The sequence below is a fragment of the Leucoraja erinacea genome, chromosome 9 (assembly GCF_028641065.1).
Source record: "Leucoraja erinacea ecotype New England chromosome 9, Leri_hhj_1, whole genome shotgun sequence".
NCBI classification, from domain to species: domain Eukaryota; kingdom Metazoa; phylum Chordata; class Chondrichthyes; order Rajiformes; family Rajidae; genus Leucoraja; species Leucoraja erinaceus.
In genome coordinates, this window is record NC_073385.1 from 54651662 (window position 1) to 54674464 (window position 22803).

Below are 22803 nucleotides of genomic sequence, written 5' to 3' on the forward strand. Positions count from 1 at the left end.
AGAAACAGGTCCTTTGGCCCAAGATGTCCATGCTGACCATCAAGTACCTATTCACACTAATTCAATTTACCAGCATTTGGTCCATGGCCTTCTTTACCTTGGTGAATCAAGTGCATGTCCAAACATGGCACAGGAATTAGTCTGGTGCAGCTCATATTAACACTATGGACAAAGAAGCTACGCAGTCAATGTTCCCTTAAGTAACTATGGTAAATTTGCATGGATAATTTCATTTTTGAAGACTCGACAATGAAAGCACCTTTTAAGTAGGATTAGTGGTATACAAGTACAGACTATTTCCCCATTACAAAGTGTTACATTGTATCTCATTACATATGACAATAATGAACCAATACCAGTACCAATATATCACCTGCATCCCGGTTTACACAGTGTCCAGGTTGCTAGCTTACATTGTCAGATTAGAATGGCTAGGATTGAAGTAATGGTTTAGACTCCATCTTACCTCCTTCTTCTTGATTCAGAGGAAACTGGGAAATCAATGGGAGAACAATCATTCCCTACAAGGAAGGACCTTCATGCTCCTTCTGCACTTCCCGCATGTCAGGCTGTTTTAAATCCTGGGACCACCATGGAGGCCTGTGTGGTGAGTACGTGTTACCTGTTGTACCGTCGACTATCTAATTAACTACGGACTTCATTTTAACAACTCCTGTTGGTACATCCTGTAATTGGCAGTGTGCCCAAGGTATTAGATGCTGTGAACCCTTCTCAAACGGGTCTTATTCGTTAAAGGGGACTGGAAGGATAAATATACATTGTGGACACAAAACTGTTCATTTCAGGTCAATCCTGAACAGTGTTAACCAAACATTTGAGTTTTCGAAATACCTTTTGCAGGGTGACTAAAACTAATCATAATACTTCAAGTCATAGTGTCACCAAGTCATACAGCGTGGAAACAGGCCCTTCGGCCCAACTTGCACATGCCGACCAACATGCCACATCTACACTAGTCCCTACTGCCTGTGCTTGCCCCGTAACCCTCTAAACCTAAGATAGACATAAAGCTGGAGTAACTCAGCGGGACAGGCAGCATCTCTGAAGAGAAGGAATGGGTGACGTTTCGGGTCAAGACCCTTCTTCAGACTGGTTAGGGATAAGGAAAATGAGAGATATAGATGGTGATGTGGAGAGATAAAAATGAATGAATGAAAGATATGCAAAAAAGTAATGATGATAAAGGAAACAGGCCATTGTAAGCTGTTTGTAGGATGCAAATGAGAAACTAGTGTGACTTGAGTGAGTGAGGGAGGGATAGAGAGAGAGGGAATGCCGGGGCTACCTGAAGTGAGAGAAATCAATATTCATACCACTGAGCTGTGAGCTGCCCAAGCGAAATATGAGATACTATCTATCTTCGGTTTAAACCAGCATCTGCAGTTCCTTCTTACACACCAAACCTATCATATCCATGTACCTGTCCAAATGTCTCTTAAATGTTAGGTTAGTACCTGCCTCAGCTACCCCCTCCGACAGCTCGTTCCATACATCCACCACCCTTAGTGTAAAGAAAGTTACCCCTCAACTTAAGCCCATGTCCTCTGGTTATTGATTTTGTCTCATCCATTTCCTCTTGAAGTGTATTCCATATTCAGACCACCCTCTGTATGAAAACATTTTCCCTCGGGTTCCTATTAAATATTTCCCTTCTCTCCTCAAACCTATGCCCTCTAGTTCTAGATAACCCCAACCTTGGGGGGAAATGGCCATTAAATTCATCCAGATCTCTCTGAGACTCATGGTTTTGTGCATCTCCAGAAGATTACCCCTTAGTCTCTTACGATCAAGTCAATAAAGTCCTAACTTGCCAAACCTTTCTCTATAACTCACCCCCTCGAGACCTGGCAACATCGTCTTAAATCTTTCCTGCATTCTTCCCATCTTAATGTCATCTTTCCTATTACACGGTGACTAAAACTAAACATGGTACTCCAAGTGTGAGCTCACCAATGTGGTGTAAGACTGCAACATAACGTCCATGCTACTACACTCAATGCCTTCCTGCTGAAAGCCAGCACGCGAATAACAATAATTTGTTTCTTACACAAATCATTACACAACTCCCCTTGAATTTAAAAGTGTCCAGCACAGTTTCTTTATGAATGATATGAAGGAAAAGAAAGGCATTAAGTTACATGGACTCTTTGAAATCTGACAATAGTGACTCTCTGAATGACATAAAGGAAATCAAGCGTATTAGGGAATTTCTTTGTATCAACATGTGTGTAGAGGGTGAAGGGAGGATCCGGGGAGGATCAGTGTCATTGCTAGAAGTGAGGGACTATGGATGGATTGTGATACCTGAGCCCCATAGCCTGCACGTTGGTACATTATCAATCTCACTGTTAAATGAGCAGAGGAATTCAACAGAAATCACTAATTTTGGCTCATGGCAAATTTTTGCAATCTTACTAGGCAAAAGCTTTCTGCCGTGGTTCCTACATTTCAGGTGCGGCTTAAGTTAAGGACACAGTTGGTGATGAAATACCTTGTGGGATTTTGCATGGTTGTGATGGGTACTATGTAGATGCAATCTTCTCTTCCAGAGGTGCCGAGGAATCCATGTCGGATGAGCTGTGGGAACAGGGGCCAGCTGAACGTGACCTCGTGTCGATGCGAGTGTCTACCCGGATTCACTGGAAGATATTGCCAAGGTACGTACAGGAAATCAGACCTGCTCACCTCTTGGGTACTGGTTTGGGGGGCAATAGGCCAGAATGGTGGAGCAACTGTTGTTGCTGCTACCTTGCAGCTCGAGACACCCAGGTCCCATCCTCCAATATTCTCTGCGTGAAGTTTGCACATTGCTCCTGACTGATGCAGTTTCCTCCCACGTCTCAGGGATGAGCTGGTGGGTGAAGTGACTAAAATAAATCACCCCTGGTGTAAGTAGGTGGCAAAAGAATGAAAGTGGAATTGATGAGCATATAACAAAGGATAAATTGAGTTTAGTTTACAGATACAGAGCGGAAACAGGCCCTTCGGCCCACCCAGTCCGTGCCGACCAGTGATCCCTGCACATTAACACAATCCTACACACACTAGGGACAATTTACATTTTACCAAGCCAATTAACCTACAAACCTAAACATCTTTGGAGTCTGGGAGGGCAACAGAGCACCTTGGGGGAAAACCCATGTTCCCGATGTTGGAGGAGTCCAGAACCGGGGGCCACAGTTTAAGAATAAGGGGTAAGCCATTTAGAACGGAGATGAGGAAACACTTTTTCACACAAACAGTTGTGAGTCTGTGGAATTCTCTGCCTCGGAGGGCGGTGGAGGCCGGTTCTCTGGATGCTTTCAAGAGAGATCTAGATAGGGCTCTTGAAAATAGCAGAATCAGGGGGAGAAGGCAGGAACGGGGGACTGATTGTGGATGATCAGCCGTGATCACATTGAATGGCGGTGCTGGCTTGAAGGGCCGTATGGCCTACTCCTGCACCTATTGTCTATTGTCACGGGGAGTAGGTACAATCTCTATACAAACAGCACCCGTTGTCAGGATCAAACCCAGGTCTCTGGTGCGGTAAGGCAGCAACTCTACCGCTGTGCCACCATGCCGCCCTAATTGTCGGGAGAGAATGGGACTGAAGGGATTGCTTTCGTGGGAGCCACCCTGGACCTGGTTTGCCCAATAGTCACCCATGCTGTAATAACAAAATAGAGATGTCTTTATATTTGCTGTTCTGTTTTTACATGAATAAGTTATTTGCTGTTAAAGACCAGAAGGCACACAGTTAATTTGCACCTGGCAAAACCTCCAAATATCGTATCGATCCAATAATTGTCTTCATGGCGCTGACTGACATATAAATAAGGGCTGGACTCCAGGGATAAGGGCTGGTTTGCAGGTTTAATCCATGTGAAGTCTACTATCCAGCTCCAGAGATCTGAGAGGCCTCAGTTTGTATCGCCAGTGGGAGATGGAGCATCAGCAGTACATTAAACTTGGGATCATGTTTGGAGCAGTCATTGTGATCCAGAGGGCCTGTTCCTGTGATGTACTGTTCTAAAGATAGATGCAAAGTGCTGGAGTAACTAAGTGGGTCAGGCAGCATTAGCGAAAATGGATAGGTGATGTTTTGAGTTGGGATATTTCTTCTGACTGAAAGTGGGGTGGGGGGCGGGGAGAGCTCGAGGCGAGAAAATATCAGTGCTGGTCTTGTCTCGCCTCCAGCTCATTCCACGTCACCTCCCACTTCCAGTCTGAAGAGGAGACCCAACCAGAAACCAATCCTTCTCCAGAGATGCTGCCGGATCCGCTGGGTTACTCCAGCACTTTATCTTTTGTATAAACCAGCATCTGCAGTTCTTTATTTCTACATTGTGGTGCACTGTTCTATGTAAGGGTAGCCGGTGCATGGAGCACCTCTACCTGCTGGTTCCCCACCCTCCTTCACCCCTGTTCACATGCCATCCTGACCTGGAAATGCATTGTCATTCCTTCATTGCCACGAGGTACAAGCCCTGAGGCTCCCTCCCCAACAACACTGTGTAAGTGCTTTTGTCAGGTCAGGGGCTAGTGGGAATGACAATAACATTGGCCTTGCCAACATCCCAACATTTGAGAAAAAGCCATGCATGGTATTATAGACACAAGTGTTGGAGTAACTCAGGGGGTCAGGAGAAAAAGGTTGGGTGATGTTTTCTCTGGAGTAAAAGGACGGGTGATGTTTCGGGTCGGAATATTCCCTCTTCATACCTGAAACGCCCCCATCCGTTTTCTTCAGAGAAGTTGTCTGACCTGCTGAGTTACTCCAGCATTTTGTGTCTATCTTCAGTATAAACCAGCATCTGCAGTTCCTTCCTAAATAAGGAATTGGCTGTAGTTTTTCTGGATTTCAAATCTCTTTGGACTCCGAGTGCTGCCACCCACATGTATATCGAGCAGGGATGTTTAGTCTATTAATTGGAATTCTAAATACTAAGACTGGACAGGAAGGAATTTGTTTTATTGGACTTTAGCCAACATTTCGGGGCTGCTCCATATGTGAGTGGGAACGGATTGAAGTGTTATTGGTCTATCACACTCTGGTGTTTGTCCTTTTCTCCCAGTCAGGTGCAGCCTGCAATGTATTTACGGCAAGTACAGGGATGAGGAGTGCTCCTGTATCTGTGACGTGGGATACGGTGGCGCGCTGTGTGGAGGTGAGTGCCGACTTGTTCACATCAAGCTGCAGATTGAAACGAGAGCAGTGACCACAGAGTGATCTGTGGTGATGGACACCTCCCAGGCAACAAGTGTCCATCGACAGGTTATAGAATCATAGTGTGGAAATACAGTGTGGAAACAGGCCCTTTGGCCCAACTTGCCCACACCGGTCAACATCTCCCAGCTACACTAGTCCCACCTCGCTGCATTTGGTTCATATGCCTCCAAACCTACCCAATCCATGTACCTGTCTAACTGTTTCTTAAACGTTGGGATAGTCCCTGCCTCAACTACCTCCTCTGGCAGCTTGTTCCATACACCCACCACCCTTTGTGTGAAAACCTCAGATTCCTATTAAACACCTTAAACCTATGTCCTCTGGTCCTCGATTTCCCTACTCTGGGCAAGAGACTCGGTGCATCGACCTGATCTATTCCTCGCATGATTTTGTACACCTCTATAAGATCAATGTAACCTCTATAAGTTGTGGTTGGCACATCTCAGATGGGACTGGAGAGAAGGAAGTGACGAGCCTGTGATGGACAGGGCTATGTTTACCACTCACTGCAGATTCAGGTGATCAAGGGCAGAACTGTTGTCATACCATGACGCAATGCATCCTGACAGAGTATTTATATAGACACCCTATATAAAATGCACAGTTAATTTTTCTATAATCTGGATATGTGTATGTACAATATTTACTCAGTTGGGAAAATATTCCTGTCAACTGGTTTATTCCCGTCTCGGACTGGAGGAGTGAAGGTACAGGAGTCTTTATCGGCGCCAGAAACGTGGCAAGTCTTGTGTACTGCCTTGGTGAGGTCTGCTGTATGATTTTACTGGGTTGTATGCAAAACAAAGCATTTCACTGTACCCAAGTATCATTGACTCTGCTAGGAGAGCATCAACAATCCTCAGGCTCCATCCAGTGGCTGTCGAGGTTACAGCTCCTGATGTGAATACTTTGTAGGACTGCAGTTAAATCATTAAATGGTTTTCTGTCTGCCTTCTGTATTCTGCAGCATGGGCCGGGCACGCATATTGCAAAATGCTTCAGGTGGTTAAATCTGGGAGATATATCATTAAGCGATTGAATGAAAGTTTTGCACTAAGACACAATAATAACATCGTTAAATGGTCCGGCGATGACGCATCCAAAGGCTGTTCATGGAAGTGTTACCAATCAGAGTTTGACACAAGCCCTGTAAAGAGATTTTAGAACAATGGAGCAAAAGCAAAGCCAAAGTGTTTAGGGGGTAGTTTAGTTTGGTTTAGAGATACAGGCTCACTGACCAGCAATCCCTTCATTACAACACCACTCTACACACACCAGGGACAATTTACAATTTAACCAAGTCAATTAACCTACAAACCTGTATGTCTTTGTAGTACGGGAGGAACCGGAATCCCAGAGAAAGACCACTTGGGCCAATAGACAATAGGTGCAGGAGCAGGAGAGCCAGCACTGCCATTCAATGTACCCCGTTCCTGCCTTCTCCCCATATCCCCTGACTCCACTATTTTTAAGAGCCCTATCTAGCTCTCTCTTGAAAGCCCTATCTAGCTCTCTCTTGAAAGCATCCAGAGAACCTGCCTCCACTGCCCTCTGTTGCAGAGAATTCCACAGGGTCACGCGGGGAACGTACAAACTCCGCACAGACAGCACCCATAGTCAGGATTGAACCCGGGTCTCTGGCGCAGTAAGGCAGCAACTTTACTGCTGTGTCACCATGTCGATAATTGGACAAAGTGTGCGTTCTTAAATGAGAGGGAGTGAGGAGAGCTGAGAAGCAGTGGAGGCCAATTCACTGAATGTTTTCAAGAGAGAGTTAGATTTAGCTCTAGGGGCTAACAGAATCAATGGATATGGGGGGGGGGGGAGAAGCAGGCACGTGATGATCAGCCATGATCATATTGAATGGCGGTGTTGGCTTGAAGGGTCGCATGGTCTACTCCCAAACCTATTTTCCATGTTTCAATGAGAACCCAGAAGACAGAAGGTACAGCCATCATTGATAGAGTAATTGACAATGGGGATCCATTGGAGGCCTTTCAACATCTACAATGTTCAGAGAGCTTGTTCAAGGATGGTTCTTTGAGAGAACCGCAGATCAGAGTACGAGTGAAACTCAAAGATAGACACAAAATGCTGGAGTAACTCAGCGGGACAGGCAGCATCTCTGGAGAGAAAGAATGGGTGACGTTTCTGGTCAAGACCCTTCTTCAGACTTCACACCTGAGCTAAACTCTTTTGAGCATGAGAAGGAAAACGACAATGGAGTTGAGGGAAAGGTTACTTGAACCCAGGGAACTTGGTTTATCATTGAAGTATTTCAAAATGGAGTATCCAAGCACGAGCCATGAAAAGCACCGATGCCTCCATTTCCTCAGGAGACTGGGGAAATCCGGCCCGTCTCCAACAGCTCTTGCAAACGTCTACAGATGCATCGTAGAAAGTATACTGAAGATAGGCACAGAATGCTGGAGTAACTCAATGGGTCAGGCAGCATCTCTGGAGAAAAGTAATAGGTGGTGTTTCGGGACGAGACCCTTCGTCACACTGTTGGATAGCACAGCTTGGTTTGTGAACAGCTCTGCCCGAGATAGCAAGGATGTAGTCAGTCCATCACACAGACCAGACTCCCCTCCATGGACTCCATCTCCATTTCACGCTGCCTCGAGAAAGCAATCAACCTAATCGTGGACCTATCCCACCCAGTCATTCCTCCTTCTCCCCGTTACTGTTGGGCAGAAGATACAGAAGCTTGAAAGCATGTACCACCAGACTTCGGAGCAGTTTCTTACCCTCTGTTATCAGATTTCTAAATGGTCCTTCAATAACCTAAGTTACAAACTTAAGTCTCCAACCGTTCTCATACAGACGTTGGACTTTTTCTTTGGAGCTGTTGTGTTACAAGGTTGAAAAAATATATATTCTGCACTGTGATATCTTTCTCTGTGTTCTACCTAATGTACTCACTTGCATTTCCTGGGGTCTCTTTTCGTACACGTTTGATTTAATTGTATTCATGTACAGCAGATATTGGATTGCATGCAGACAAAAGCTTTTCACTACCTGGGTACATGTGACAATAATAAACCGAAATCTGTTACATTCCCATTCTCCTCCTATCCCCTCCATCCCACATTTCACCAAATTAATTTGTGTCTGGCATTCCTTTCCCAGAAAAACTGGAATTTCCATTCCACACCTGTGATATCCTGATCGATGGGGACTGCTTCATGGTCTCTCCCGAAGCAGATACATACTACGGAGCCAAGAGTAAATGTCAGGTAACAGCCCGATCAAAATTAAAACAATATCCTGCTATGCACCATGATTTTGTATTTAGTTGTGTGATATTTTTCGGATTTGTGCACTGGGCTGTTTGGAAATCTCTCCTGGTCGATTGTTATTCTTGTGTTTGTGCCCAGGAGCGTGGTGGGATTTTAGCACAAGTGAAAAACCAGAAGGTGCAGGATATCCTGGCCTTTTACCTCGGCCAGCTGGAGAACACCAACGAGGTTACCAACCCTGACTTTGAAACACGCAACTTCTGGATTGGTGAGCTGCTGCAACCCAGTCACCTCCACAACACTGTGTACTTTCATGGTGTTACTCGGACCGATTGTGATAGAGGGAAGAAAGCTAGAACAGAGGAGCAGTTGAGGGGGTGAACAGGTGGGTACAAGTGAGGGAGGGTGGTGATCGGCAGACGGGTGGAGTAAGTGGCCAAGGCTAGAGGTGACAAATGTTTTTTGCTCAGGTGAACCATCTATTGGGACAGTCCTGTTTGTGGGCCTTGGGTTGGTGGTAGAGCGGGCAGTGTGGGGCTGGGGACAGCCTCAGATTGGAGATATCCTGATGAAGTGAGATGTGTGGTGGGCTGTGGGACAAGGGCCCTGGTATTGGTTGGTAGGATGGAGGTCCAGGGGCCAATGTGGATTGAATCCAGGACACCAGAGGGTTCTGGCCCTCAGAAGTGCTGGTCGCCCAAAGAATTTACAAACCAGAAATATGGCTGTTGGGCAATATGGTAAAATATAAACACAGGCCGACCAAGGGCAAGATGTAGTTAAACCAAGACGTTTACATCCAGCAGCAGGTACCATCTCAACCCCCTCCCCCCCCCCCCCCCCCCCCCCCCCGTCACTCCATCCAACATTACAAATCATCAAAGTCATAGGTTTAAGATGCGGGGGGTGATAGGAACCTGAGGGGTAACCGTTTTCTACACAGAGGATGGTGGGTGTATGGAGTCAGCTACCAGGGGAGGTAATTGAGGCAGGTATATTGCAACATTTAAGAAACATTTAAATAGGTACTTGAATAGGGTAGGTTTAGAGGGATGTGGGCCAAACACAGGCAGGTGGGACTAGTGCAGATGGCACACGTGGGTTGGCATGGGCAAGTTGGGCCGAAGGGCCTGTTTCCGTTCTCTGTGACTCTGTAGTTGTTATCCATAGCGTGAAGATGCTGGGTTGACAGCAGCATTGATGCAGTCATTTAACACAGGGTGCTTGGGGGGTGGGGGGGGGGGTGATTGGAGATGCAGTCAGTGACACAGGGGGATGGGGGAGAGGGGTTTCTGAGGGACAGTGTAAGGGAGCTGGTGCAACACCAAGGGAGATGCAGTTAGTGACACGTGGTAGTTCAAGAGTGGGGTTACTAGGAGAGACATGGAGAGTGGGGTTACTAGGAGAGAGATGGAGAGTGGGGTTACTAGGAGAGAGATGGAGAGTGGGGTTAGTAGGAGAGAGATGGATAAAGATGGTGATCGATTTACTGCAATAATTTGATCATATGCTATTTTCAGGCTTGACGTATAAAACATTGAAAGACTCGTTCCGTTGGGACACGGGAGAGACTCCCTCCTTTTACAGCTTTGCATTTGGGCAGCCGGATAATCAAGGGTGAGTTTGGCAGCAATCCCCAGAAGATCACCTGTGTAGGAAGGAACCAAAGACAGACACAAAATGCTGGAGTAACCCAGTGGGACAGACAGCATCTCTTCATATGAAAGTCCTGCCATCCCAGGAATCAGCCTGGTGTACTCCCTCTATGGCAAGAATTTGCCCATTCACCCAGCCTATCCAAGTCATCTTGCAGCCTCCTGGCATCATCCTCACAGCTCCTACTCCTACTCTTTGCTTCCTGTCCGCCAGCCAGCCAGTTCTCTATCCACATCAATACCCTTAGCCACAGTAGTTGCAGTTTGAGACTGGGGAAGGAATGGGTGACGTTTTGGGTCGAGACCCTTCTTCAGATGATCGCTCCCTGTTCTGTTGAGTGAGCTGCTGTGAGAACTCATTGTGTCTGACTCATTGTCCTGCACATGTGTTAGTGAGAGTGAACGTTGCAATTTTACTGGAGATAATGGACCGCCTGCGGGATAGTTGCGAATTTGTTGCGTTCAGGGTGCAAGTAACTCAAGTTTTATTATTTTTTTTAGAAAGCAACATGTCCATTAGGATTTGAAACTATAATTAGCAGATGCAGTAACCATGCATCATGCAAACAATATCAAGATAGGTCTGGTTTACAGTGGAGTTACAGTAATGTGAGACACCCTGTTACAAAGTTTTTACTGCGCCTATAGACATACTTTGTACAAACGAACCAGAGACACTGTGCAAAATATTAACACTAAAGGAACAAGTAGATATTTATTGATTGGATAAAACAAGCATATGCGGTAATTACAGCAGTTGGGTTGTACAATGAATAGTACCAGTGAGTTAACTACTCAGCATTGGAAGAGTGTCCTGATACACAGTATGTACAGTAATTGAACAGTGTCACTGTGCATAGTATTTGCAATAATAGAACTGGATCCCTGTGGGCACGGTATTTACTGGCTTAGAAGTGGGTCCCTGTGAACTGTATTTACAATATTAGAACTAGCTGCAATGCACAGTATTTACAGTATTACAGAATCCTGTGCACAGTGTTTCTATGGTCAATTGTGCTTCTATTGTCCCCTGCTGTGAAGTGCAAATGCAAATACTCTATGCCCACTAGAGTATTGCCATAGCCAAACATATCCCCGATCTGCAAGTGTATAGAAATAGTCTACTGATCCCGTGTACAAGAGGCGCCATGTTTTGGTGCCATTTTCAAAATACAGTCCATGCTCTAGGTATTATGAGTGGTTCCCGTTCCAGGCGAGCCCCAATCTTCTGCGGGCCTCCAGCCATTGCCTTCCTTGGACGTGTGGATCGACCAGAGAACTGACGTCCGTCTCCTCGCCTATCCACCCTTGTTCCCCAGGAACGCACAGTATTAGAACCGAGCCCTGTGCGCAGTTTACAGTACTGCAGTTCATTAGTCATAGCAGCAGAAGTAGGCCATTCGGCCCATTGAGTCTATTCCGCCATTCAATCATGGCTGACCTATCTCTCCCTCTCAACCCTTCTTCCCACAACCGTTGACACCCACGAGCGGTCATACGAGGCTGAAGAAGGGTCCCGATCTAAAACGTCATCTCCAGGGATGCTGCCTGACCCGCTGAGCCACCCCACCATTTTGTGTCTTTCCTTGGTAAACCAGCATTTCCTTATTTCTACACGGTGAAACCTTTGCTCATCATCTGCCTTTGTATGTATGATAATTCACCATTCTACAAAAGATAAAAGCTGCTTAGCATTAACTAGCAGCGGATTCTTTATGCACGGTATTTGCAGTAATGGCACAGTGTCCCCTACATAACAATATTTACAATAATGTCTCAAGCATTGGGTAAATGCTCTTGATAGTAATGGAATCGCCTCTTAAGCACTATTGACAATGTAAGTGGTGCTGCTGAGTGGTGTTTATAGTAAGAACCATGACCAGGATTTACAATATATATATTCCTGCATTTTAATTACAATAATATCTCTTTAAAGTCTTAACATTCGTGCTTCCTTGCACAGTATTTACCGTAATATTCCTGTTTTTTTTTTAATTTTAGCATTCCTGAATATAGTATTTACAGCAGTGATGCTGCAATATTCTCAGTGATCGAATATTATTCCAGACAGACAATGTATTTGTCCACAACATAACGCTTACAGTGATGTGCTGGTACTCATTGTTTACAGTAATGGGGCCGTTCACCAAAGTGTTTAAATCGTGAGCACGTTGCAGGATTGCCTCGAAACTCGGTGTGTTCAGTGAGGCAACTGGGCGTGTAATCTAATGCATTCCATTAGTTAATCATCAAACCTCTTGTTTGTCTGGGCAGGTTTGGAAACTGCGTTGAGTTGCAAGTCTCCAGCGCCTTTAATTGGAATGACCAGCGCTGCAAGACTCGCAACCGATACATCTGCCAATTCCGTGAGTACTACCTCCTGACTGGTGCATGCGTTGTTGACCTGGGCTTTACACTTGAGAGATACGGCGTGGAATCAAGCCCGTTGGCCCACCGAGTCCATGCCGACCAGCGATCGACGCGACTCGTACACTAGCGTTCTCCTACTACTAGCAATTATTTTACCAAAGCCAATTAAACTGCATGGTGTTTAAGAAGGAACTGCAGATGCTGGAAAATCGAAGGTAGACAAAAATGCAGTAGAAACTCAGCGGGTGCAGCAGCATCTATGGAGTAAGGAGCACACTCTACGAGTGTGGATCCTTTATTTTCGGGGGAATCAGCCCTTCCAACTCCAAGCAGCCGTCCCCCCCCCCCCCTCCCCCTGCCCGCTACTTTCTAGCCTCGGGCTACACAAATTTGCAACTTTTCAACGCTGTCTCACACCTTCTTTTGTCTCTGGCCTTTGTTCCAATCATTCGTCTGTCAAACCCCCCCCCCCCCCCCCCTCACCAGTGTGCACCTATTACCCAGCATGCTTTGTCCTGATTCGCCCCTCGTCCAGCTTTCTTCTCTTCTCCCCCCCCCCACAATCAGTCTGAGGAACGGTCTCGACCCAAAACGTCACGTTTCCATCATGTTCTCCAGAGATGCTGCCTGACCCGCTGAGTTACTGGGGCCCTTGTCCATAAACCAATACCAGTCCCCACATATGGCTAATGAATGAGCATGTTCATAATTACATGAGTCACATAATGCTGGATGCCATACTGTAGCATTAGAGTGGCGCAGCTGGTGGAGTTGCTGCCTCACAGCAACAGTTCAAATCAAACTCCGGTGCTGTCTGTGTGGAGTTTGCGTATTCTCCCTGTCATCATGGGTCTCCTCCCAGTGCTCTGATTTGCCCCCACATCCCAAAGATGTGCGGGTTTGTAGGTTAAATGGCTTCTGTAAATTGCCCGAGTGTGTCGGGAGTGGGTGAGAACGTGGGATGACAAAGAACTAAGGTGCACTGGTGATCGATGGTCGGTATAGACTCAGTGGACTGAAAGCCCTGATTCCAAGCTGTTTCCCTAAACTAAACGTAAGGTTTAGGATTAAAGAGATGTGGGGAAATGCAGGGGTGGCATAGTGGCGCAATGGTACAGTTGCTGCCTTCCAGGGCCAGAGACCCTGGTTCAATCCTGACTGCAGGAGCTTGTACGTTATCCATGTGACTGTGTGGGCTTTATCTGGGTGCTCTGGGTTCCTCCCACATTCCAAAGACGTGCAGGTTTGTAGGTTAATTGGCTTTGCTAAAAATTGTAAATTGTCCCTGGTGTGTAGGATAGAGCAAGTGTACGGGGTGATTGCCGGTCGCCCTGGACTCGGGGGGCCGAAGGGCCTGTTTCGGGCTGTATCTCTCAAGTCTTAACGGTGGGACTCGTGTAGATGGTCAGCGCGGGCAAGTTGGGCCGAGATGTTTGATTCCATGCTCTGACTAAACTAAATTTATGAATCTAGTTGGAGACACCAGTTCAGTGTCAATTTTGGCTAATTCGGTATCACTCCTGCTAATGTCTGACAGACCAACTTGGGTGTTGATTGCACTACCTGAGGCTTGGGTTAAATACACCGACTGAGGCTCCCAGCGGCAATGGAGCTGCCTTTTTTTTAATTTTTCTTTAACAAAAATTAATTTATTCGATTATTGCAATAACATTTACGATACAAAACAATACCAAAACATAATACAAAGTCACCCAATGATCTAAACAAATATTCTTAAATGTTACATTCCTAAACAACGATATTACAATCCTTGTCAAGGATGCGTTCCACCCCCTCGCAGTGCCCAGCCATCCCGGAGATCCCCCAGGGTGCCCGTGGACAGTGCTTCTTCCCTCTCTAGTACCACCCGGGCGGGCACAGACGTAACCCCGGAAAAGGGGGACCTGCCTTCTCTTTTTTTTAACCAAAAAATAATTGTTATCAATTATTTACAAAAATTATATTTACTATACAAAAAATACCAAACAAAACCATCACCATGGTACAAAATCACCCAATTATCTAAACTATTATTCTTATATACTATTCTTATATAATGAAATATACTATTATGCAACTATATTACAATCCTTGTCAAGGATGCATTCCACCCACCATGGTGCCCAGCGGTCCTGGAAATCCTCCACAGCGCCCATGGACAGTGCGTGGTGAGGCTGCCCCTGTCTACTGAGCAGAGTGTAAGATATCTCACGGCATCCAGTGAGCTCCTGCTGAGTCCAGATGGGTTTCCCCTGCAACCTTTATCTCTTGCGGTTCACAGACTCACCAGCCGCCTGCCACTTTTGCAGGCTAGAAGAGTACATGGAGTGAGGCTGCAGCCCCTGTTCCAATATCTAAAGGGGCTGCTCCTTCTGGCTGCATTTCTCACCCACCATCCTCATCTTTGGACACCCTGTGCGTAGGGGAGAGGGTAGGGTCGAAGATATCCTGCTTGGATTGCTCCTGGGCCTGGCCAAGCTGGCCATCCATGATTCATGGCGCCAGGCAGAAGAGGGCTCTGCCCGAGCCGGCTGCCTGCCCCTTTTCCAGGATTACGTCTGTGGGGTTAGAGAGGGACTATGCGCTGTCCACGGGCACCTGGGGGGATTTCCGGGACAGCTGGGCACCGCACAGGGTTGAATGTATCCTCAATAAGGATTGTAATATAGTTGTGTAGTAGTATATTTAGTATATTTGTGTGTCTTGTATTATAGTGGTGGGTTCTGTTTTGTTTTATTGCATTGCAAATATTTTTAATAATTGAATACATTTTTTGACTATAACCAGTGAATCGTTTGTGCTTCCAGGAGAGGAGCACGTCGCACGCTGGGAATGAAGGAACAAGTCTGTTGTGTTTCCATGGGGGAGATGCGAGGCCTCCCACACTTTGTTCCCGAGCTCCGGTATTCACTGCAGTAGTTTAGCCACTGGGATCGTAGGTATGGACTCTCGCTGAAAGTCAGGTTCACTTTATGGTTGATTATTGTTCCAGCCCTCCCGAAATTGAGCAGGTAGCGTCCTCTGGATTGTAAACCCTGTTGTGAATGTACAAAGGGGTGTTGTTGCTGAGGAAAGGAAAATTATTTAGGCAGGTCCTGGAGTTTAGTGGGAGGATGCAAGGTTGTTGCAGTGTGGAGTGTAGTGATCCCCCTCGTATTGTTGAAGCCAATAACCATGAGAGTTGGCAATACCTCCCCCCTGAGCACTGGGCTATGGGTCAGTGTGTGCAGTTTACCTACTGGTTTCAGTCATGCTTGGTTGCTCAGACACTCCCACAGGGAGAGCAGGGCTGAATCTGCCGCGTTGGTTAGATGGATTGGGTCTCACCATCTGCCTTCACTTACCTTGTTGCTTTTTCTTGTTGAGAGTCCAAATTTTTGTGTTGGGTGAACAGAAGGGTGGCGGGGAGCATTAGGATCACATTCAAAGGTGCATTGCCTCTCCTTTCTCCACCCCCCCCCCCCCCCCCCCCCCCATCATCTCTCCCCCCTAACCCCCAGCTGTATAGAAATCGAAAACAAAAAAATGCAGATGCTGGAAATCTGAAAGAAAAAAAAAAATTTAATCGCTGGTATTGTCTGTCAGGTCAGGAAGTGTCCCTCACCACAGTTGCTGCCTGACCCGCTGAATATTCCTAGCTATATTTTAAGCTCCGCTGGTGTGGAGGCATTGTTGTTGCACCTTATAGTTAGAGCTGTGGGTTCCTCTGCTGTATGTGAGGTAGTTTAAAGGGCAGGCGTACTCACATTGAGAAGACTGTACCAAACCACTGCCCAATAAACAAATGAACATTGTGTCAAATAAAATTTTGTCGTTACAGCAGGCCTCTTTAATGGTCAAAAGATGTTAAAATTCTTACTAAAATAACTCATTTGATGTTGCAAACAGTGTTGTGCAGAGATTCACAGCATCGCAGCTGTTTCCGTCTCCACTGAAAGCTGAACTGACTTTGTCCAATGTGTGATGATCTGCTTTGCAAGGAACAGAAAACTGCCCGCCCGGATTAATAAGCCATCATATTTCCTGATCATCTTCGGTCCCTTCCCTACCTCCCCACGTGTTGTTTGTTTCCAGAATTGCACTGGATTGTCTCTCAAGCCCATCAGCCCATGGTCTCAGCATAATGATTCATTGAAAACCTCAGCCTTGTGCGACTTGCTGCGTTATTTCTCCGATAGAATTATGGAATGTTTGCAACACATAATGAGATCATTTAGCCCTAGTGTCTGTTCTGGTATTCAGACCACCCAACCTAATCTCATCTTCCAGCATCCGATTACATCCGGAAAAAACTATGCTCTGTTGAAATGCATTGACGGCTTCTGGCGTCTGCTGTCCTTAAGGCAGTGAGTTTCAGTCACATATTGACTCATTTCTCCTCTAATTACTTTTTTTTCTCCCAAGGGTAAGAAAAATAGGTCCTTCAGATTTACTCCGTTTAGATCCCTGACGTCCGGTATTTTCCCATTGCTAACATTTCCCAGTCCTGGTAACACCTTTGGAAATCTTCTCTCCGCCCTCAGTTCTTCCGCCCTCCGCCTTCTCTCCACCACCATTCTTTCATGTAATGTGGTGACTGAAACTACATGTCGTATTTGAGCTATGACTTGACAAGTGTTTGTACAGTTCTAGAATAACCACCTTTCTCTTATATTCTGTGTTGCCTAATAAAGGAAAGTTTCCCTTATACCTTCTTAACCATCTAGTTGATTTAAAGAATCCATGGATGCACACTACAAGGTCTCTCCATTGCCCAAACAAAGCAATAATCTACAATTTATCATAAATTGCCATTACACTCCCCACAAGCAAGCTTCACACTTCATAAGGTCATAAGTGATAGGAGAAAATTACGCCATTCAGCCCATCACCATTCAATTATGGCTGGTCTATCTCTCCCTCCTAACCCCATTCTCCCTCCTCCCCATAACCTCTGACACCTGTACTGATCGAGTATCTATGTCTGCCTTAAAAATATCCACTGACTTGGCCTCCACAGCCTTCTGTGACAAAGAATTCCACAGATTCACCACCCTCTGACTAAAGAAATGCCTCCTCATCTCCTTCTTAAACAAACATCCTTTAATTCTGATGCTATGACCTCTAGTCCGAGGCTCTCCCACTAGTGGAAACATCCTCTCCACATCCTCTCTATCCAAGCCTTTTGGTCCTATCACTAGATTTAAATCCACCTACCAGTCTTCCATTTAAGTGAGCAGACCATCTATATTTGGAAGTAGAAAGCTTTCCTTCTCCCACACAACACAGGCCTATTTTTTTAAAGTCTACAGTATTGCACCTGACAGTGTTAACTAGGGAAATTCTTGTGGCTTGCTGGCCTGTGCAGGCTCCCGTGGATGTAATGGAGTGAGTTTATTGCCTGTTTTGTTTAGAATTGCTACATTACAATTTTACTTATGAAACCGCTGTTTCACCAAAAATGCAGCTGGTGGAGCTGCTGCCTCACAACGCCAAAGACCCAGGTTCGATCCTAAAATTGGGTGCTATTTGTGTGGAGTTTGCATGTTCCCCCTGTGACTGCGTGACATTCCTCCGGGTGCTCTGTGTTTTTTCCCACATGCCAAAAATGCATGGGTTTATAGGTTAATTGGTTTTTGTAAGTTACCCTGAGTGTGTAGGGAGTGGATGCTAAAGTGGGATAGATTTATAGAGCATCGGCTTTTAAACCTGTTTTGTCTATACATACCAAAATGTCCCATTGACACTCATCCTACCTGCCTACATTTGGCCCATATCCCTCAATATCTTTCTTACCTGTCCAAATATCTTTTAAACACTGTCATAGTACTTGCTTCAAAACATATAACTAGTGTAAACGTGTGTTCACAAGTTATAGTAGTATTAGGTCATTCGGCCCATCGATTCTACTCCACCATTCAATCATGACTGATCTCTGCCTCCTAATCCCATATTTTAGCCTTCTCCCCATAACCCTTGACACCCGTTCTAATCAAGAAATGGTCGATGTTCAGTGTGGACCCGGTGTGCCGAAGGGCCTGTTTCCATGCTGTATATTTCAATCAAAACAGCATGCTGACAACAGGCTGTTGGACTCAATATTGAAAAGATAGCATCATATTTTCTTACAACATAAAAGAAGGTGTTCGGATCATCAAGTCACTGCCTGCTCTTAGAACAATGCCATTGCCACACTAAATTTCCTTATCTTCCCTTCTCGCCACAATCCTATCATCTCAGGGATTATGGGGAGAAGGCATGGGAATGGAGTTTGGCGGGAGAGATAGATCGGCCATGATTGAATGGCGGAGTAGATTCAATGGGCTGAATGGCATAATTCTCCAATCACTTATCTCCCCCAGATTCTGCCACCCATTTACAGCCGAGGCACTCAATCCAATTGCACCATGTCTCGGTTTGTACTCTGTTCGACTATCCTTCCAATGGCTCCACTGTACCATTTTGGCCTTGTACCATTCTTGTAAGCCTTCCTTGTCACTTTCCAAGTGTTTGTTGTTCTCCCAATATGGCAAACAAATCTGCATGTGGTTCCACTTGTAGTGTGAGTGCAGTGAGACCCTACATAAACCTAACAGAAATTGTTTGCTGTTCAGCACCCAGTCAGGATCGAACGCGGGTCTCTGGTGCTGTAAGGCGGCAACTCTACCGCTGTACCACCCTGCCGCCGCTCTGTGGGTTGAAGTCCCTGGAGCAGCTGAGGTTGTGTGTGCAACTTTTCGAAAGACATTGAATACCAAATGGTTCAAAGTACACATTTTGTGAACGGTAGCCAACAATAGTTACACTTAAACATCATCATTTATTAACACTTTTAACAAAAAAAGTCATAAATAACCACAAACATATTTTGCTCGTTTTCAGTTTTTTTTTACAAATATGTGGACTTCAATCCCCCAGCACATGATGCTTCAGAGATTTTGGTCTTGCAATTGGTCCTCTTCCTTTTCATTTGACCAAAAAAGGGTGTCATTTGTGTGACAGATTGGAGCAGGGATGTCTGACCACACGCTCGCCTCCGCTACTACAATTCTGTTTCTTCCGTGCTTGACCTCACTGTCACTTCTTCTGCGAGACGGACATTTTCCGAAGGCCCTTTATTCTAATCAGCAGCTCATTGATAAAATCCTAAATCATAGAATGGAGAAAGAAAGAAACGGAAGAGGAATTAGCCTTTGTTTTCCTGAAGCATGGGGTGTGCAGGAGCCCGTGGAAGCTGGGAATACAAGGGGGATGGAGATTTCACCAATGTTCACAAGCATTTTAAAGAGAAAAAAAAGACACAAAGTGCTGGAGTAACCTAGCAGGTCAGCCAACATCTCTAGGGCACATGGATACAGCAGGGCCCCTGACGCAGTCTGAGGAAGGGTCTCGACCCAAAAAAGCCACATTCCTTTTCTCCAGAGATGCTGCCTGACCAGCTGAGTTACATCAGCATTTTGTGTCTATACCCGGAGGAAACCCGTATGGTCACAGGGAGAACATACAAACTCCGTACAGACAGCACTTTAGTCAGGATGGAACCCTGGATCTCTGGAGCTGTAAGACAGTAACTACACTGATGTTAGGGTTGCCAACTTTCTCACTCCCAAATAAGGGACAAACGGTCAAAATAAGGGAGAAATTCCCGACAGCAATGTGTTGACCGACTCGGCCATGGCTGGGTGAATGATGAGTTGGCCCAGGTGCTGGACTGCACACAAAGCCCAGCCGGCGGGCCAGCTGAGGCGTTTTGGTCTGGGCGCCAGACTTTGCGCGCGACGTCACTAGCAAAGTCCGGCATCCCATCCAACTCATGAACCGATTATTGGCCATGAGAAGGAGGGGTGGTGGTGGTGTTGGCGGTAAGAGAAGGTCCGAAGGTCGGACAGCTGGTCGAGCTGCCGGACGACGGGGCCACGGGCGAGGAGCTGCTGCTGCACTCCGTGGGCTGCACTGCGTCAGGACGAGTGAGGCAGTGACGGACGCGGCGCTTCGACCCGACAGTCCCCTCGAACCGGGTAGTAGCAGTCAAATAATGGACAAGGGCAGTCCAATTTAGTCAAGTCAAGTCAAGTTTATTTGTCACGTACACATACGAGATGTGCAGTGAAATGAAAGTGGCAATGAGATTTAGCTCAATATACGGGATGTCCCGGCTAATACGGAACAGTTGGCAACCCTAACTGCTGTGCCACTGCACTGCCCTTCTTCAGACTCTAAATCAGAACATGGTTGAAGAACAGGAGAACAGCAGGAATAACAGTGAGAGGGGATCTCACTGAACTCCCATCACAGAGAGGAGAACTTCTTCAGGGTAGGTATACCTTGCTGAGATATTCCAGTGCAGCAGTAAAATATAGAAACAGGCATCCTGACCCAAAACATTGCCTATCCATGTTCTTTAGAGATGCGACTCGACCCGCTGAGGTACTCCAGCAGTATTTATTTTATTAAACCAGCATCTGCAGTTATGTTAGCATCTTAAAGGGATTTGATGAAGGGGCCTTAATGTTCTTTTCATAAATTGAATTTTGTAAGAAGATCCTGTTGAAAGGTAATTATTTGTTTAACACAACCACCACACTTACATTGTGAGTATTCTGGTCTAAGCCCAGGAACAACTGAAAGGATAATCCCTAATGAATTTAAATGCACTGTTAACCTTTGACATAATTATCCAGGATAAAAAGAAGAATTGTAGAATGTTTACGGGATCATCTGCACGAGGAGAGCTTCAAGGAAATCAGATGGGTTTGTGTTTGCTTTATCTTAAACTTCTACACTAGGATACCTACGCACATTCGATCTTTGTTGAGGCACTGAATTTTGTGCAATTATTGCATTTTAACGTGGTGGCAGGTTGCCTCCAGGGGGCAGTCTTGTGCCATTTTGGATTCACACTGGATGGGCTGTGAATGCTGACTGAACCTTACATTATCCTCCCACATCCCAAAGTTGGTTGATAAATTTGAAACTAAATTGCTCCTGGTGTACAAATAAGTTATTAAATCTTGGGGAGGAAGGGAGGGGGGGGGGGGGGGGGGGGGGGGGGGGGGGGGGGGGGATTGATGGAAATGTGGGGAGAGAGAGAGATGAGATGGAAATGTGGGGAGGGTCCTTGATAAAGTAAGGAGGGCCCTTGATGGTGGGCATGTATTGGTGGTGGGGTGGAAGGGCTGAATGAGTATGACTGGCCAGGGTCACATTTCACTTGATCTCCTTGATTTTTTTTATTCTATTTCTCTCGGATTTGCTCATCCAAGTTCTGATCTCAGCTGTAAAGTACTGAGGGACCACGACTGTAATCCCCACTGTTCTACCCAGATGGTATTTTTAGTTTGCTGGACTTTAGTGACTGGATAGCATGCAACAAAACGCTTTTCACTGTACCTTGCTTGGTACACGTGACAATAAACTAGTTTAGGTTTGGAGATACAGCATGGATCTTCGGCCCACCAAGTCCACGCCAACCATCGATCACCTGTACACCTATTACTGTACAGATAGATAAGAAACTCATCCTACTAGACCCAAATGAGAAGTGATTTGGCTCATAGTGACAAGTCAGAAGACTGAGGGGCGATCTCATTGAAACGATCAAAATCCCTGTAGGGCTTGCTTGACTGGTAAAAATATTTTCAGTAACATTTTTCGAATTAGCTACTTGACGGCTATGAGAGATTCAGTCATTGAGGATATTAAGGTTAGAAATCAACATTAAGGGAATCCTGGGATATGATGTTAGTTCAGGAAAGCTTTTGCAACATTTAAGAAACATTTAGACATGTACATGGATAGGACAAGTTTAGAGGAATAAGGGCAAAATGCAGGCAGGTGGGACTAGTGTGGATGGGACATGTTGGTCAGTATGGGTAAGTTGGGCTGAAGGGCCTGTTTCCACATTGTGGGACTCAACTCCAATTGAAAGATCAGTTGTGATCTTATTAAACAGTGAAGCAGGACTGAGGGGCTGAATGGCCTCACTGTGGACCCAGCGAAAGTCCCAGACTAACCCACCACACACTGCCCCTGCAAATGGAGATCACAGCGTTTGAGAGGCACATTACCGAGTGGACGGTCTCACTTACATCTGTGGGTTTACAGCATTCGTGTAGCATCTCCTGTAATAAAAAGGGAAGACTGAATTCAGGCCAGAGACACCAGCAAAACTACGTAAAAATACCTGCCTAGTTTTGTGTCATGGTTCTGATATTCCCTATGGTCCATTTCTCCTTCACCGATATCAAATTGAACATACCAACCTGCCAGTCACCATTAAAGTATCAATTGGAAGGCCAGTACCCCATGTGCAGGACAGCATGAG

At 45.8% G+C, this 22803-nt stretch overlaps 2 protein-coding genes across 2 annotated transcripts in view; one reads left to right on the top strand and one right to left on the bottom strand.

Moving 5' to 3' along the window:
• The window catches only part of LOC129700394 (C-type lectin domain family 18 member A-like), a 48187-nt gene extending 32218 nt beyond the window's left edge, over window positions 1-15969 (top strand). Inside the window, exons 5-12 of the mRNA XM_055640843.1 lie at window positions 486-607; window positions 2571-2678; window positions 5079-5171; window positions 8366-8472; window positions 8614-8743; window positions 9996-10092; window positions 12405-12496; window positions 15308-15969. Of these exons, the coding sequence (XP_055496818.1) occupies window positions 486-607; window positions 2571-2678; window positions 5079-5171; window positions 8366-8472; window positions 8614-8743; window positions 9996-10092; window positions 12405-12496; window positions 15308-15336 (778 nt within the window). The 3' untranslated portion in view covers window positions 15337-15969. The remainder of the gene's footprint in view (window positions 1-485; window positions 608-2570; window positions 2679-5078; window positions 5172-8365; window positions 8473-8613; window positions 8744-9995; window positions 10093-12404; window positions 12497-15307) is intronic.
• A 3310-nt stretch (window positions 15970-19279) lies between these two features.
• The window catches only part of ppp1r14d (protein phosphatase 1 regulatory inhibitor subunit 14D), a 46702-nt gene continuing 43178 nt past the window's right edge, over window positions 19280-22803 (bottom strand). Inside the window, exons 3-4 of the mRNA XM_055640845.1 lie at window positions 22568-22600; window positions 19280-19625 (exon numbers count right to left, since the gene is read on the bottom strand). Coding sequence (XP_055496820.1) covers window positions 19557-19625; window positions 22568-22600 — 102 coding nt within the window. The 3' untranslated portion in view covers window positions 19280-19556. The remainder of the gene's footprint in view (window positions 19626-22567; window positions 22601-22803) is intronic.